Below are 16,330 nucleotides of genomic sequence, written 5' to 3' on the forward strand. Positions count from 1 at the left end.
AATATTATCCCTCTCAGAAAATTATTAGTCAAATTTTAGAGAACTTTAAAACAAAACAAAACAAAAAAACCCACAAAAAATATAGGGAAAGAACTTTAGGTCTGAGAAAAGGAATAAAGATTCTATAAGAGATAGAAGCAGTAAAAGATTTCCTGAGATCTGAACTAGAGTTTAGTCTGTGTCCTTTTGATAGCAGAGCCACTAAGGAATAGTAGTGAGCTAATTTATAGAGAAATTATTTTGAGATTTTGTAGTCAAAAGGGTGGGGGAAGATTCAAGCAAGAAGACTGAATATCTGGGGAAAGACCATGCTGAATGCTGTGTCAAATATTGAGAGTATACAAGGAACTAATACATCAGAAAGGAAAAAAGAAAATTAAAGGAAACCATATTATAGTGCTGTGTCTTCTTTCAAGAGTTTTAAGATATTAATAATTTATGTATTGATTTTTTTGAATGCTACATTAGCCTAAAAACAACTGATACATAACACAGAAAGGTAAAAGGATTTTCTACCTTGTTTAAACAGACACTTTCTAAACAGATTTGCATTGTTGTTCTGATGATTATTTTTCACTTCAGAGGGTTCACTTTTTAGGAGTTAGATACTTTACATTTCTATATACACTCCTAGTTGGAGCTTCTCCATCTACCAGAACGTTTCTCATATATTTATATTTTTATTAGCAGTATTGTATTTGTCATTTAAATTTTATTAAATATTTAGTGGAAAAATATATGCTCATTGTGGAACTGAAGGTGGAGTTATTCAATCTGCTAGAAGTAGTTTCTTGAACCAAATATTTAGTGCTCAAAGCACTTTTTACAGACACAATCAAACTAACAGTCATAATGTGTGTTAGGTGGAACACTTGATAAATGGAGCAGATTAAATGATCAGCTGGTCAGCTTAAAGCCCCACAGTGAATTAGAGACAGAAACAGAATAAGAACCCAGCAGAATCTGAGATCTGTGATTAGTTTCTTTTCGATTTTCCATGATTTTCTCAAGCATGAGATGAATGTAACTCTTCCATCTCCACCTTTCAGACTCTCCAGGTACAGGTCCAATACAATTATTGGGTACCTTGGGTTGAACCACCTACAAACCTGTGAGGAGATTCTGACTCCCTTAGCATTTATTGTGTTTAAATTAATTCACTTGGCAGGCTTTGGATGAGATTTTACATTAAGCAGAGATCCTGTAGGAATTAGATGATTAATTAATTAAAGCCATTAATGAATGAGTACGAGGGAATAAAATTTAACAAATACTTTCTTTAAATTTTCTAATGTTTATTGTTGTTCTTAATAACTTTCTTTAGAAGACACTTTTAAGACAAATGCGTGCTGTGTTAGAAGGATTTGTTACAAAAGAATTTCACAATGACCATGTTTGTCAACCACATTTCTCCAGATGACAAGATTTTGTGTTAGAGATTAAGAAGAAATATTTGTGTTACATATTGATGTAATCATCACTACTGTGGATACAGGAAACATCTGATACCAATTGTACTAGAAAACACTGGAAATAAAACAACTTAAGGACCCAGAATTTCATGCCCTTCCTCTAGAACCTAGACCAATCCAGATGATGTTTTTCCTCAATCCCAAATTTTAAAATGTTAGATTAGCAGAGAGTGATGACCTGCCAATTTTACACCTGGTCAGCTGGTTCTCAAAGGGATAAAGCTTTTCCTGATATTGTGGAGATAAAAAAAGCATGATGGGAAAAAAATAAAACCCTTTTGTTGTCTTTTTTTCCTTTTTATTTTATCCTTGGCACAAGGACATCATACTTTTTTCTTTTGTACTTTCTACCAGAGATGATGTCATTGTTATTACAGAATTGGAGACATGGTGATGGAAGGTTTTGGTAAAACTGAGACACTGCACCAACCTCAACATTCCATGCAGGCATATGTGCTCAGCTACTGGGAAATTGAACACCTAACACTGAAGCATTAATCCTACATATTAATCAAAGCTTAGACATATGGTACTGCACATGTGGGTAGCTCTGGGTTAGCTCTGATGACCCAGGTTCTTTGTTCCTGAGAAGTTCATAGGCAGAAACAAAAACTGAAGTATCATCTCTATTCCCTGAAATCCTTTATCTGTGATGTTTGTATACAATTTTCCATGGATGAAGATCATTATAGGTCAAAAGATTACCTCTTTTTTCATAGATCAGATGAGATTAATCCTCTCTATTTGACAAGGCATGAGTTAGCTCATGAGTGACAGTTTATTTTATCTTTTAGATGAGTGTTAATTTTTTTTTTCTTCAGACTGGATGTTTGGTTCTTTCAAATAGTAGGAGGCTGAATAACTTTATTTTAGTTTTACTGCTTTTAGGCAGCCTCTAAGCATGTATTGTGAAATATCCCACTTTTTTTGCCATAACCAAGCAGTCTTATGATACATCTGGGTGCAAGATAAACATGTTTCTTAAATAGGCTCAGGCTCATATTGCTCAGGATAGTAATTCTTTAAAGTAGTTTACTCTTGAAAGACCAGATTCTGAGAACACAGAATTGTAAATTCTCCTTTGGAGATGGAATTTTCAATTCATAAGACTGATCCTGTAGCATTGTAAGTGGCCAAATGAGGCAATGTATGCCAGCACACCACATCAGCACTTAAAAGGGGTGCCCCAAGATTTTTTACACATGGTATAGGAACAGAATTTTGCCAAGCATTAAGCAGCATCATGAAGATACTTGTAAATGTTTATAATGATGCTTACAAATTCCATCTTGACCATTTGCTAGATCATGCTCATGTTTTCTAATGAATATTCCTGCTGACAGTATTGCTCCTGAAAGTAGGGGTTCTGTACCTCTGGCTGCCAGGAATAACAGATTTATTATTACCTTATTTAATTTTTAAAATACACTGCTTTAATTTTTCCCAAAGGCACTCTGAGCCAGTACTTGGAGCAAAGGAGTATTGATGCAATGATAGCTGCAAGTGAAAGCTGAAATGCACATTAAAAAATTTAAATGCATAATCTAATTTACAACTTTGATTTACATCTTTCAGAGTAATTTATCCAGTGAGGACTGGAGGTTTGAAGCAATTTTGGAAGGACAGGGTTTTCATGGCCCTCCTGCAATAAATGTGCCTGTAGGTGGAACAGTTCCATATCCACTCACATTCAGGCCCATTGCTGAGAATGTCATAATGGTAAGAGAGAAATCAGTTTCAACATTTGAAAAGGATGCTCTCACCAATACTGCTTATCACCAGTATCCAAATTATGAAAGTGTTTAGACAGTTGCTAATATTAAAGCCTCTGCTTGAGAGAAGGAAAGGGTAAGATTTACTACTATGTGAAGTAAAAACACAAATGAACCAACTTTATAAAGGTTAAGATTAGGTATGAAAGATTTCCCCAATACATATTTTCACACCTTCTTTATTTAATTTTCCATTATATTCTTCAATTCCATTAGTTTCTATGAAATCCTTCAATCCTACAGTTATTCCATAAAAATTCTGAACTTATCACAAAAATATATGTTGTTATTCTGAATTCAAATAATAATATTAAATTGTATTTCATTATCTAAATAATTAGGTAGTATTTCTCATTGCATGCCTACATCACAAAATAATTTATGTGATGAGTACTTTATTTACAAGTTAAGCCACCATTTCACAGCTGCATTTGCCATCAGAGCAATCACTATTCCAAATGTTAAAATCACAAGCAGAGCAAAGCCTATAGCACCTTTAGCAAGAAGCTGTATTTGTGGCTTTGTCTGTGTCCCAGCTGAGAGATTTTGGCTACAAGTTGCTGTTGAAATATGTGAAATGCCAAAGATGAAAAAAAAATGTTTTTGAAGCATGAGTAACCCTTCTACATGTGTTACCAACAAAATATAATGCAGTTTAGGTATTCAGTATTGCAAAATTATTAAAAGGCAAAAGCCCTGAATCCTTTGATGACAAATTATTATGGAGGACATTTTAGCTGAATCACAAAATCATCCAGATTGGAAAAGACCTCTAGTCCAGCTGTCAGCCCAACACCACCATAGTTACCCCTAAACCATGTCCCAAATGCCTTATCCAGATGCCTCTTGAGAGGGTGACTCCACCACTTTCCTTGGGAACTTATTCCAATGCCTAACCACTCTTCCAGTAAAAACCTCTTTCCAATGTCTAATCTGAACCTCCCCTGGCACAAATTAAGGTAATTTCCTTTCAACCTTTCACTTGAGACATAGAGAAGAGACCCATCCCCACCTCACTACAGGCTCCTTTCAGGTGTTCGTAGAGAGCAATGCAGTTCCCTTGGGTCTCCCTTTCTCCAGGCTCAACCCTGTGCTCATAGGACAGGTGGAAATAATCAATGATCAAAGTTATAATATTATATGAGAGACAAAGAGGCATGAGATCATATGTTCTTGGAGATGTTTGTTTTTCAAGAAGAAGCCAAGAAGTAGAAAACCTAGAAATGGGAAAACTTTATGTTGTTGAATTTAATGGTTTAGAAAAAATTAGAATAAAAGGTTTTGTTTCTCTGGTTGACTTCTTTGTTTAGCAATAGGTTTATTAAAGAACTAGGAAAGTCAATAGGAGCCCTTTCTTGTAAGCACTCTGAGTCACCTAGATTTGAGATAAATAAACTAAAGGAGTTGCTTTGGCAACCAAAGGGGACTTGTACAGTAATAAAACAACTTCTTTTTTTCTCCTTTCTCTGTCACAGGGAAGGCTTATTCTGAGAAATGTTACAGCTGGAACTCAGAACATCTTCAGTCTTAAGGGAATAGGGAAGAAACCTCTGCCTCAGGATTGCATTGTGATAGAGTGCCAAGTGGGAAAGGTGGCTCATAAAATCCTATGGGTGCACAATTATACCAAGAAGATGCTAAAATACAAGGTAATTTTTTTGCAATAATATGAAAAATATTTTTCTGAATAGGACTGATACATTATGTACTACAGTAGCAACAATTACTGCAATTGCAGATCCGCTAATAAAATTCATGTGTCCATGAGAAAATTTTCTATAGTTCATAATATATGGATATGTTTATAGTCAGGAAATCTATGAGATAATGTATGATTTTACTGTGTGCTTGATGGGAAAAAAGATTTCTTCATGTTTTACTCTGAGAGAACAACACTTCTACAATTGTTCTCTGTTCATTTGCTAATCTTTGCTTCTCCAACAATTTGAAACCGGTGGCCAAGTCCATGAGTTTTGAAATCAAACAAGGGGCCTGAGAATTACTGGGTTCCTAAAATCTTCATAAAATATTGAATATTACATGAAAAGGACAAAAATTATTGTCCTCCTAAGGGAAGGATTGCAGCATGAGCTCACTGTACATGAATTTCTCATGGCCCAGTGGCCTGGCCCAGTTGCTGTCTATTGCCCAGCTGTTGTTTCAGGAATGCTGGAGGAAGCTGGGAATGCTTTGTGTGTTTGCTGATAGAAGAGAAAATTCAGTGGTAATCACTGGAGCTGTTGAAAGGCAATGGTTACTGAGGAGGTTAATAAAAATTCTTAAGGAATACAGTTTTATTGATTTCCTTGCTCAAGAACATATTTTTACTATTAAGTATTATAATTATTTTTCATGCTTTCCATTAGCTATATTTTATAACTCTGTTTACACAAACACACTTTCCTAATTAAAAGCACTGTTTTAGTACTGAAATAGCATAATTTTTCTATTAGATAATATTTATCTTGTCTGTATGTTTAATATGGAAGTGATAAAACTATTTCTGTAGCATTCCTCACCTTCTGCACCAACGTATTGGACGCTATGACCTATGCCAGCAGAGGCAGAATATACATTAGGGCAACAAAGATGAAATTCTGCTTTTCCTCTCAGCTGCTGAGAAATTTCTGAGCAGGAACATGTTGGATCTTGCTCATGAAAATCCATATTTGTAACTCTATCATGGCATTTAAATCTAAATTAGATAGCATCCAGATATTATAGCCATACAGTGTTTGCCAGGATGGCTCCATCTATTGAAGCAATGCAGGGGAGTGCCAGCTAACAATTGTCAGCATCTTTAAATATATATATTTAGTTTTTCTTCTGTGGAAGGGTTGAAAATGGGACAATTACATGCTAGAAGATAAAATCTGACTAGCTACGTAGTGTGGACTTGCAAAATGAGTCATTTTGTTCTCTGTCTTGGTGCCAGTAGGTCCAAGTGCTGCTTTATTCTAATTGAAAGGTAATGATTTGACCATAAGATATAAAGAGAGATCATGTATATACCAGCAGCAATGTTCTATAAAGTAATGATAATTCATGCCAATGTGAAAATCCTTCCTTGGATATCTTCTTGCTAGTCTCCTGTTTTCCAGGTTTCCACTTTTGCAGGTCAATCTACATTTAGTAAACTTCATATGTCACAGAAAGGTTCAGGTTCATATTGCTATTTTTTGACTCATTATCATCCCCAAAACAAAGTAAGAAATGAATTTTTTGGGCATCACCAGCTTTGACATTTTTATTTTCAACAGTTTAGTTTTTCAGATGTGAATGCGTTTGCATTTATGATATAATTGTACTTTTATCTCTGGAAGAAGTGAGTGTTTTTGGCAACAGAACTGTTTTTCCTGCTTCCCTATTTTGTGTGAACTCAATTTTTTTGTGCCAATGTAAGTGAAAGGTACAGAAATAACAAAGTTCAAAATGAATACATTAAAATTATTCATTGTGTGTATTTTTCAGAAATATTGCATTAAATGAATTTATGATAGTTGAACTATTCCAGGGTGAGCTCTTTCTGACTGAACTTTGATCTCCTTGAGGGTGTTCTCTGGGCCTTGAAATTTGGTTTTGTGATGTGGAGGGTTTTTTGTGCTTTTTTCATCTCTGTGAAATACTGCTTGACTATCCAACTGTGTGTGCTCTTCTAGCTCTGGGACCTTTAGGAGAGAAACAGTAAGGTCAGCTGTTTCATGCATGTGTGCATATAATAAATTACTCAGTGTGAATAATGCATTTTCTCTGTGCGAGGTTCTCAGCCAGGAGCAGTTGCAGAACACTTGGAGCAAGGTGGGCTGGAATTGCTGGAGAAGGCATGGTTACAAAGCCTGATGGAGTCTGGAAGCTGTCCCCTCCACCAAAGCAAACAGTTTTAATCACTTCCAGCACTCTCCAGCAGATGTCACGTAGCGTCTTGTGCTATTGGAGTGAGCAAAGTTCATTTGCTTGCTTTTATTTCCAAAACAGTCTGCCTGTAAATCAGGATTTAATCACTAAATCCAGAACATGATCACAGGTATCTGCAGTTATTAGAGGAATTTAGAAAACCTCCTCTAAGAGGGAACTGTGACCCACAGCCTTGTTGGAAATGCCAAATAAGCTTTATTTACTCAGATGTATGTAGCACAAAGGGCAATGGGAAAATGAAGTTATTCTAATTTTGTTGCTGTTGTTCATTCCGTGCTGCCTGGTTACTGTAATATCTGGGTAGTCTGTGGTGAAGCAGAGCACTGGTTTTGCTTTGTTTGTGTTTCCCCTGGGAGCAGTTGCTGGCAGCCCAATAACTCCTCCTCCTGTTTAATCCAGAGTCTTTGACAGTTTTCTGTATTGTGCTGTAGCTAAGTTGGTGATTAGGTAGAGGACATGTTGTCAGTCTTGGCAGACAGTGCAAAGATAATACAAGAAGTAATCATTTTGGATGTTTTTTTCATGGGATCTTTTGTAATTTTGTTGGCTAATGAATATCTTCATTATTGGATTGGTTGGTTGATGTGCCCCATACACCCTGCATTGCTGGAGTATATCCACCATATGGAGTAATTTCTCAGAGATTAACTGGGATGCACATGATATTAAAAAAAAAATTACAAGAATTTCATTTACTGAAGTAATAAACCTCAACCTTTATCAAGAATGGTATGAGATGTGCCAGTAGCTGACAAACATAATAATTTACAGGCATGTCCATAAACAATTTACTGCACGAGGAATACTTAGCAACAAGTAATTTAGCTGAACTAATACTTGGTTAATTTTGCCTTGGAGGTCTAAATTTAGCTTCACTATTTCATTTTAATAACTGAATATATTAAACTGTAAACTTAACAAAAAACCTCATTTCATTCAAAAAAATCATGTTATATATATGCTACTCTGTTTCTCGTATTTGCTGTGTTTTTCTAATAGCCTGAGCCAAAATGAGGCTACTACTGCAAAAGTGACTGTTTAAAATGAAATTTAAGTCTGGAAGGAAGAAGGAAATAATCCTTGCCTTTATTGCAGAAAGACAGTCCTCTTCCAGCTGAATAATTTATTTTTTTCCTTTTTAATCATATACAGAGGGTTTATGTCTGGGGCAGCAATAATTTTTATAGATGTGGTTTGATTTTCTGTGCAAACATTAGTGTGGCTCTAGAGCTGGGGAGGGAAGAAGTGCCTTTGCAGTTCAGGGGAGGTCATGTGCATGGCTCCGTCAGTCTACATTTAAAACTACTAAGCAAAACCCTTCCAGTGCTCACAAAGCTTTCCGTGATTAAAAAGACAATTTCCATAAATTCCCTTGGAAAGATATGAATGGTTTTATGAATTATTTTCTACTGATTGATGTGTAGTTCCTTAGGGAAGTGCTGCCACTGTGCTCTTCGTGGTTGGTTCTAAGGGATCTAACAATAAATAGTCTTCCTTGTGATTAACTTACTCCTGTATATGAAAAAAAAAATCACAACAGAATTCATAAAGAATTTATGCATATATAACATCAGCCAGAGAGCACATCTTTCTCTGATGATAAATTAATAGAAGGTAAGTGACTGCAGTGTAAATGGATTTTTGTGTCTGTAAAATTACATTCAAATCCTTCGAGAAGAGGAGGAAGTGTAAAGCATTTTTATGAAAATCCAATGTCTCAGTCTCATGACAAAACCTTAAATGCAATTTTCTTGTTTATTTATATAAATCTTTGTCAACTGGATATAAATAATTGTCTGATGTGTTTGTGACTCCTTCTAATGATACCTTTGATAGAAACTTTAGCTATAAATTCTTTAAAAACTTTAAAAAAATTTATAGCTTTTAAAAGCTATAAATTCTGATAAAAACTTTAGCTATAAAGATGCCTAATTCTTTCAAGGCATGGTTTTGCAATAAAAATACAAAACTCTGCAACTGTTTTTCTCATTGCTATTCAAAATAATGTTAATAAAGTAAACTCTCTAGAGGAATCTCAAGACCCAGTTAAATTACCTTTCAGGGATTAGGTTATACAAACTACTAATATTTTATAAAATTGTAGAATAAAAACATAATGAAAAAAAAATCAAATCCCCAGCTTTTCAGTCTGTTTTTATCTATTCTCTGTATACCCATTGTAGGTTTTTACAATGTGACCAAGACAATGTCATGAAGGTTAGGTATTTGTGAAAAGTGCTTCACATTAATAAAATTATGTACAAATAATAAACCTTTAATGAGGGGCTTCCCTGTTCAGCCTAACTCTTGTTTGGTGATGTATCTGAGATTTTCTGAGAATAAATTCTGTGCCGAGTGCAGTAACCTGGTTGTTCAAGGTCATGTTTATATTCTTTAACAACAAGTGGATCTGTGTCTTCCATAATGCTTCAATTTTTATCTGTCCTTTCAATTTCTTTGGCTTCTCCTGTATCACCCAGAGTTTCTGTAACAGGGGTACTTTTCACTAAAGAAAAGGCAATCTTAATAATAATGAATGGTTCAAAAGCCTACAGAATTTTCAGAATAAGTTTAGTTGTTGCCACGTTTTTTTTGATAACTTGTGAAATTTTTAGATCAATTAAGGGCATTTTGAGGTCTATGGTCAAATTTGTTTCTTGAAATGTGTTAGTGGTTTTGACAGGTGGCCTGGTTTAGGAACAAATCTGGATTATGTAGCATTTTTCGTTACGTAGAACTCCAGATTGCTGCTCAACAGGCAGGAATTATTTGGGGAATATCCTCAGTGCAATGCAAAGCTGTTTCAATTCAGTGTGATAACATGCTGGTGGCAAAATAAGAGTGATTGCAAGAATTAAATGAGTTCCTAGTGATTCAGAAATTTGGAAAGTTTGCACTGAAAGGTGGATGAGGGAAAGCAATGGGGGATTGTTTTGGAAAACTGCCATTCTTGAGAGTTTTGTGAAGAGTCTTGTTGTCACATTGATCAGAGACTCCTACAGATTGGCTTCTGGCCTAGGGTCAAAGAGCATAAACTTTTTGCTAAGTAGAGCCTCTCAATATTGTTGAACAGACCTGAGAAACAATTTTCAAATGGAAGCCTTGAATATGTTACTGTCTAACTTTGTTACACTAAGACACAATGGAGTTTAAATATATTTAATTATGTTTGTACATCCATTCATCACTTTGCCCTTAAGTTTTTGGAGTTATGCTTCTTTGGTTATTCAGCTCTGGAAAAAGTTACTGTAATTATGAAGTTTGGTTTTCCATTTCTGTTTATGTTAAATAGCTATATTACAGTTCTGCAGAATAATTTTTCAAACAGTGGCTGATAAATTAGTTTTAAATTCCAGCATTTTATACATTTATACTTTCTGGTTGTGTGTAAATAATGACTTGATATATAAGAAAATGGAGAATGCTGTAATTTAAAAACCAAATCCTTGGGTATGAATTGATTTGAGCAAATGTTGTACAGGGTCACAATGATAATTTTAATAACAATTTACATTTTGGCTCTACTGAGTTATTCTGCAATTCTAGTTTCCTGAGTATAGTGATCTAACATATTTTAAGAAACTATTTATTATTTATAATTGATTTATTATTTATTATTTATGCAATTATTTATGCCTGATAAATTTTGTGTGTTCCTCAGTGTTTATGTGCAGATCTGCCTGTTTCTCTCAGTATAAATACTGTGAGTAAGTTCATATCTCTGCAGCCCCACCCTTGGTGTGGGTTCTGGTTAATCTGCCTGTAATTGTTCATCGTTCTCTGGTTGCACATCAGGGCAGAAGCTGACAAACTGCCTCTCCCACTAATTGGAAGAAGTAATTCCATATCTTGACTAATTTTAAATAGCTTGTACATCAATATTATTTTTGTTGTTGACAAAAACACCCCAATTTATGCCCCATTTTCTTCTTTCAAAATGTATTTGCCTAACAGCAGTGATCCATAGAAGATTTTGTTAGGCATATTAAGGTACCTTCAGGAACACAGTGTTGTGGACTATTACAGGACATAAGGTTATTCAATGCTACATCTGTGACTAAAATTGTGTCCTGTTCTTACATATAATCCTCATAAAATGCATTTTAATAAGAAATAGCTCTCTCTCTGATATTCAGAACGAAGTTAAATTAAAGCTTATTCTCTATAAATTCTTCTGTTGCTTCACTCAAAACTTTCCTCTAAACTTAGAAAATCTCTGCATCTACTTATTGTTGTAGAAATCTGCTATTTCTGGACTTTCCCCTGTGTGTACTTTTAAATTCTCCAGCTTTTTCACTTTCTGAGTATTCCTGGATCCATTGTTATTTTGTAATAAACCAGCAGTTAGCAGAGACTCGTTATGCAACATTATGCCATATTAGAATCCCAAATGTCTGTGAACAAATGAGAATGAGTCTCAGTATGAATTCTGATATTAGGATAAATTGCCTGTGTGCATGGGCAGGCTTGGGCATGCACTTTTACTATCCATTTGTCATTTGAAGTTGATAATTTTAATTGGTGTCAGTAACAGAGCTGATAATCACATGGCCATTGGAGCAAGACAAAGCTCTGTTTACGGAACACATGAGAGTGAGGTATGGTTTGTGACAACCATAAACCTACTCAGGAGGTTGGAAGTAGGAGACTGAATTGTTGTGACCACTGCTTGGAGATTGGCTGAGGTGTGAGTAACTTACATAACAGAGACAAATAGGGTTAGTAAATGAATGGGGGTGATTCCTCAATAAGATGGTGAATATTTGTGTTATAGCTCTGGAGTAGCAAGCAGCTTGAGGAATGTGAGTTTAATGACTGCAGCTGGAAAGGTGACACAGGCTGAGGTCAGCATCAGTTATGTGCAAGTTTTCGTGAGCATCTGATCCCAAAAGGTTTAATCTGATGCAGGACAGGGAAGGGAGAATTCCTTCATGTCTCCTGAAACAGGATCTGGATTCAAACACCGAAACAGAGGCCGTGTGTGTACTGACATAATTTCATTGCTTATACACAACCTTGTCCTATTTGGTTATACAGTCCCTTCCTTAAGATTAAAAACTTAATTTTAAAATAATTTAGCTTCTGTTAGTTCACTACTTTGAAAAACTGTCCAAAATTTCTCATGAATGACAGAAAATCAAACTTCTGGTCCATATTTACTCATCAGCAATCCAGAGGCATTTCTTCTTTATTATAGTCAGTCATGCCAGTAGTGTTCCTTTTACTTTGAAATCTTTTGGTAGAAATTTATTTGGTATGTCCAGTCTTTGATAAAAACTGAATTACTCTACCCTTCTGCTTTTTATCCAATTTAAATGAATCACATTTATCCTACTTCTGTTTCTGTCTCCATGTTACTTTTTCCTTAAATAGAAATCTCATTTTAACTAATCTTATTTCTATCCCTAGTAATTTGCTGTCATTATTATTATTCCTAGTTGTATTTTTAGGTACTTATCCTTCACTCTTGTGTACATTCATTGTAAACTGAAATGGAAAAGTCCATAAATGTAGAAGTGTGACTAATTTATTGTTTATATGTTAAAAAATGTGTCTTCCCCATCTCTAGTGTGTAACAGCCCCACCTTTCCTATGCTTTGCTCTTGGTGGACAAGTTAAAAAAAATTTTTTCCAGTTATTTTTCTCCAAATGCCAATTCAACAAGTCTTTTCATCTGTCTCTGTTTTAGCCTTTTTTTTCCTCTTGCCAGTCTCTTCCTATTCTTTCTGGTTGCTGGACTTCTATTATCCAGTTTGAAATGTAGATTTATTGGGGAAGAGAAAGGCTGTAGCTTTGCAGGCTTTTTTAATCTGTAACTTGGAATAGAAATTCTGGATTTAGAAGAACCAGCACCTGAAAAAAGAATTACAGTAACATAAATACTACAGAGAGGGAATGTGTTGTAGGCAATGATTGTCTGTATCAGAAGAAAAGATTATTTAAGAATATGCTTATTTTCTACAGAAAATAATAAGAAAATATATTTACTTTAAGAATGAATGTGCATCTAATGCTATTAGTGTTGCAAAAGAAATCTTTGTAGAATGCAGGTATTCACTTGGATGCTGGCAGGCCAGCTCTGCCCAGGGATGTCTCAGGCCTGAACACCTTTTCCACCGATGCCTTTTCCTGGCTTACCTAAAAAGAGAGGCCAGGCAGGATTAAGAGAATAAAAGCAGATATGTTTAATGAAGGGCCTTCAGGTGCATTAAGAGCAGACAAAGCCTCCCCAAGGGGCTACACCCAAAATGAACCATGGCCATGAGTTTTTCAGACAGATCCAAGTTTGGTCCATTTACACACCAGGGCTTAACCCTCCCATTACAGCTTCGGGTAATCAAGTCTTATTCCCCCAGTTTGTCCCCCAACAATTAACTTTTTTTTCTACTTTTCAGGGCCTGAGGGAGTAGGGTGCCCTTGAATTTCAGGCCTAGAAGTATTGTTTTTTCTGACCAAAAGTGAAGACAGTTAACTAACACTATATAGAGTTTAAAGTCATATACTAATGCAGTACAGGATTTGAAAAATGTGAAAGCTAAAATCCTAAGGCATCACCATGAGCAGCTGCTCAGAGAATTTCTCTAGCAACTCTGTATAAGAGAGAAGGAAATGAGATGCAATTAAAAAATACTCACCCTATATTCTCCCAATGAGTTTTACAGTTTGCAAAATCAAAATTTCTGCATGTGAAAATTCTATTGGTCTCTACATTGCCCTGAGAGTTACCATGCATGCCATGTGTATGTGTCATTTACAAAATGTGACATATCATATAGCACAGTTTAATATCACTTGAGGTTTAGCAAATGATGTTAGAATGACCCTTCAGAATTTGCTTTGCTCTGTCTATTTAGATGGATCAGTACTGCTGAATCTCTTTGTTATTTTTCAAACAAAAATGTATGTAAAATATTAAGGGCCTAACTGTGCAAATCTCTGCATATGTAAGCAGTTCCGTGGTCTAAGCAAGGTATTTTTGATCATGGTGAGCAATGACTTCAAAATCTGTGCTTGATATCATCTGTATACACCAGCATTTCTCTTATAGTGTGTATTCTTTCATTTGTATAGTTTAGGACTTATTGATGCCACATTTTCTATTCTACTCTCCAAAGGTAGAATGGATATTGTCTCTATGGTAGAATGGATATTGTCTCTGTGGTGTTCTTGCAATAGTTACTGGCTTTTGATGAGTTTTCCTCTCTGTGATTTGTCTTCCCCAGGTGTATTCCAATCTCTCAATGCTGAGTGGTGCCCCTGATGTGGCTGTCAACCCAGAGGACACTGCTGCTTACACCTTGAGTATATCTCCCTGCAGACGAGGAGTCTTTCAAGGTACTATTTAGAGCTTAAATATATAAAATATCCCTTTAAATTACCAGGTTAAATCTCCTTACACCTAATGCTTGCATCTTTTCTGCATAACCTGTCTTCTGGAAGTAAGGTTGTCATTACTGGTGATTCATATTTTTAAGCTGGCTCATATTTTTATTTTTAAAGGTATCTTACTGCTAAATGTGTAGTCAAGTTCTTCAAAAATGCCAGCATTTGAACAACTTTATGTATTTAATTGGTCTCATGAAAATTGACTAAATAGGAAATAATGGTTTTTGAATTATCACCAGGTTCGTAGATCTAAATTTAATTTTCCAAAACCTGTTTAATCCTTTTAGATATTTTAGCACTACTACAACCAAAGATGTAAAGGCAGAGACCAGAATTTGATTTTTCCCTTAATTAATGTTCAGTCTGTTGACCACAAGGCAAGAGCACATAAATAGAATTCAGTGAACTGGGTTCTTTCTTTGACATATAGTGGAGGCTAGGGAGATCTAAAATTAATTGTTCATAATTTGCATCCATCCATGTTTATAATGGTATTTTTATGATACAATAGCAAAACTCTGGATATTTTTAACCAATGTCAGCATCCCATCATTAATGTTTTTCCTGCTTATCTTTTTTAATAACAATTCAGATTTCATAATTTTTATATGTTTGGTAATGGTTCTAAAATTCCATGGTGCTCATTATTTAGCTCACAATGTGAAAAGCATGGTTTTGAGAATGAAATTGTACAATCAATCTTTGCCTTCCCTTTAGGGTAACTACTGTAGTAATTCCCAGCAGAGAAAAGTACAGAGGTGTTTGGGAGGGAATTATGGAAACAGAGATCATCCTAAAGGAACTGAGTAGCACTCAGGGAAAGATTTCAACTTTCCAATAATGGATAAATCTCTCAATAGAAAATGCTTAGTGTGTGTAGTTTCAAATTTGTGGGTTCCTAACTCCAAGCACTTGATTCTGCTCCGTTCTTGGACAACTGAGATTAATGACAGCTGTTTTCTTAGCATTAAAAAGCTATTAAATCTTGTCCCTGAGGATGTCAAACTACTTTGCTCATTTGGCCATTTTGTTTTCAGTACCTGATATGTAAAACCTAACTAATAATGCCATCTCAATTCACAAGTGACTTGTGCAAAGAAATTAATACCTGTAAAAAGGCTTGGCCTAGTGCCATAGGAAGATTTCAGTGCCCTGATCTGTAGCCCTGTAAAAAAATCATGCTTCATGAATAGGAATCAGCTTTCAATGAAATTGTAACCATCAAAAATGTGCACCAGGAAATATTGAGGATGTACTATATTTAAACATGGCTTTTTTTTAAGCATTAAAGATTTAGGGATAGTCTCTTCTTCTGCCTTAGAAAATCCCCAGTTCTTTTATATATAATGAAAGTTTCAGTAGAAGAGGCTCCAAGGGATCTATCAGAGAGCAAATTAATACCAGGTGATAAAAGCCATGCCTTCAAAGGGACATAGATGGCATGTTCAGATCTACATCTCCAATGTTCGCTCCTTCCCTTGACTTCTATCACAATGGTTTCCATTATGTTTTGAAGTATTATATGTTCACTGAGTGAAAAAAGAGAGAACAGTCAGTTTCTCTAACCCTACAAAAAGTTGCTGGTTCAAATGCTGGGAAGCCACATCTGCCCTTCTTCTCAGAAAACTTCATTTATTTTACACTTTAAAATAATTTGACAGAAGGGTAAAGTTATCCTTTGTAAAGGACAGGGCCCAGTTATCTGCAATCCACCCCCTGGCTCAGGGCTTGCTTTAATCATCACCTCAGGAAATCATGTTCATTCTTCCCCTGGAACAGAGACAG

General features: G+C 35.3%; 1 protein-coding gene across 1 annotated transcript in view; it reads left to right on the plus strand.

The window, feature by feature from the left end:
- The window catches only part of CFAP47 (cilia and flagella associated protein 47), a 259,541-nt gene that overhangs the window by 115,147 nt on the left and 128,064 nt on the right, over window positions 1–16,330 (plus strand). The window contains exons 47-49 of the mRNA XM_063182155.1: window positions 3,048–3,191; window positions 4,720–4,893; window positions 14,383–14,494. Coding sequence (XP_063038225.1) covers window positions 3,048–3,191; window positions 4,720–4,893; window positions 14,383–14,494 — 430 coding nt within the window. The remainder of the gene's footprint in view (window positions 1–3,047; window positions 3,192–4,719; window positions 4,894–14,382; window positions 14,495–16,330) is intronic.

Source organism: Melospiza melodia, chromosome 2 (genome assembly GCF_035770615.1).
Source record: "Melospiza melodia melodia isolate bMelMel2 chromosome 2, bMelMel2.pri, whole genome shotgun sequence".
NCBI lineage: Eukaryota > Metazoa > Chordata > Aves > Passeriformes > Passerellidae > Melospiza > Melospiza melodia.